Raw genomic sequence first — 1,724 nt, 5'->3', positions numbered from 1 at the left:
TCCCTCATCCCCCCCCCTCTCCCTTACCCTTCGTTTACTCTTTCTTCCCCTTTACCCCTTCCCTTAGATTCTCACTCTTCGTAATTCATCCCCTTCCCTTTCCCACCTCTTATTTTCCCTCTCTCTTTCTCACCCTCTCACTCCCCAGTTGATCTCACCTTCCTCTCTCCCTCTCACTTCCTCAATCTCAATCCCCTCTCTTTACCTCTCACCCCTCCCCAACCCTCATAAAAAATAATAGAAACAAATATATATTCTCACCCCCTCCTCACCTTTACCCCCACCCCGGTCTTCTTTTGCCCTCCCAAGAACCCTCTTACTTACGTCATAGTATCATATTATACTGAAACGTAGGCCGATTTTCTTATCCGTCTTTTTTATAACATCTTTCTTGTGACTTCTTTATAGGAAAGTACTTTTGTACTAGTCTACTGCTTAGGTTAACGGTCTTTTTGGGTCACTGATTCCAACCTCTTATCTCAAAAGACGTATTTATTCGCGTGTGACACCTGTTATCTATAGCTCTTTTGTGTGGCAGGTGATATTGTTACAACTCTTTATACATAGCATACTATAGATCTACTAGTGACTGATAGCGTCCGGCAAAACCGTTTAAGTGCAAGGTTGCTACCAAAAAAACAACAACCTCAAAAAGAGACAATTCAACTTTCAACAGTAGTAGAATGTACCCCCAGTTATCACAGCAGTGTACCCCCCCCCCCTTCCGAGGAAAAGTATTACCGATAGATAATAGATCTATATTAGATGAATAATTGAAGTGACGAGAAATGAGGGGTCCTTTTCGTCCCCAAATTGTTAAAATACACGAAAGACCAGAACGAAAAGGAAAATTGCAGGGTTGAGGAAAAACTGGTTCATTCTTTTAAGAAAGCTGCCTACATTTTATATCTTGTCTTGGATTTTTTTTCCACATTTTGAATTTGAATTTAGACAAAATGTTTATTCAGCACACGAGACCAATACAACATATTATTAAGAAACTGCAATACAAATTATATTTCAATAGGGCTTACTATAAACTTGATGTCGTAATTTGGTGTATATTCCCAACAGTGAATCTAAAAACTTGAGAGACAGAACTGACCAACGGCAAAAAGGTGAACATCTCCAGTCACCCCCGCCATCTTCAATTTGACGAGGACGTGTCGTGTGACTGTTGATAATACCCTATGAGACAGCCAACTGACCAGTGGTCAAGCGGTGACAGCCTCCAGGAACCAATCACCATCTTCCATTTAGCCCCGTCGTTCCGTGCGTTCGTTGACACTACCCTGTGAGACAAACAGCTGATTACTACATTCAACTGACTACGACTTCCAACTGACCACGACAACCAACTGACAAAGACAACCAACTGACAACGACAGACAACTGACCACAACAGACAACTGACCACGACAACCACCTACCCACGACAACCAACTGACCACAACAACCACCTACCCACGACAACCAGCTGACCAGATCCGGCCAGGAGATGGACGGCGTATTCACCCACCAGCAGAAGACGGCCCGGGCTCTCCAGAGACAGCTGTCAGGACTGGACAACCTGCAGAGACTGTCGGAGGCCAGGCACAGGCGGGAAATCCTCAACACGTGTAGGGAGCTGGGCCGGATCCATCAGGCCTCTCTCGACCTGGACGATGTTTTGGCGGGTGAGGAGTGAGGAGGTTTTTTTAAAATCATATTCTTTTGTTGTTGTT

The 1,724-nt window shown here is 44.3% G+C and overlaps 1 protein-coding gene across 1 annotated transcript in view; it reads left to right on the top strand.

Moving 5' to 3' along the window:
• LOC101855397 overlaps nucleotides 1-1,724 on the top strand; it is a 35,103-nt gene that overhangs the window by 11,471 nt on the left and 21,908 nt on the right. Inside the window, exon 2 of the mRNA XM_005113125.1 lies at nucleotides 1,075-1,676. Coding sequence (XP_005113182.1) covers nucleotides 1,499-1,676 — 178 coding nt within the window. The 5' untranslated portion in view covers nucleotides 1,075-1,498. The remainder of the gene's footprint in view (nucleotides 1-1,074; nucleotides 1,677-1,724) is intronic.

The sequence above is a fragment of the Aplysia californica genome, unplaced genomic scaffold (genome assembly GCF_000002075.1).
Source record: "Aplysia californica isolate F4 #8 unplaced genomic scaffold, AplCal3.0 scaffold01635, whole genome shotgun sequence".
Classification (NCBI taxonomy): Eukaryota; Metazoa; Mollusca; class Gastropoda; order Aplysiida; family Aplysiidae; genus Aplysia; species Aplysia californica.
The sequence above is the reverse complement of the archived record's forward strand: the minus strand, read 5'-3'. Positions and strand labels throughout refer to the sequence as shown.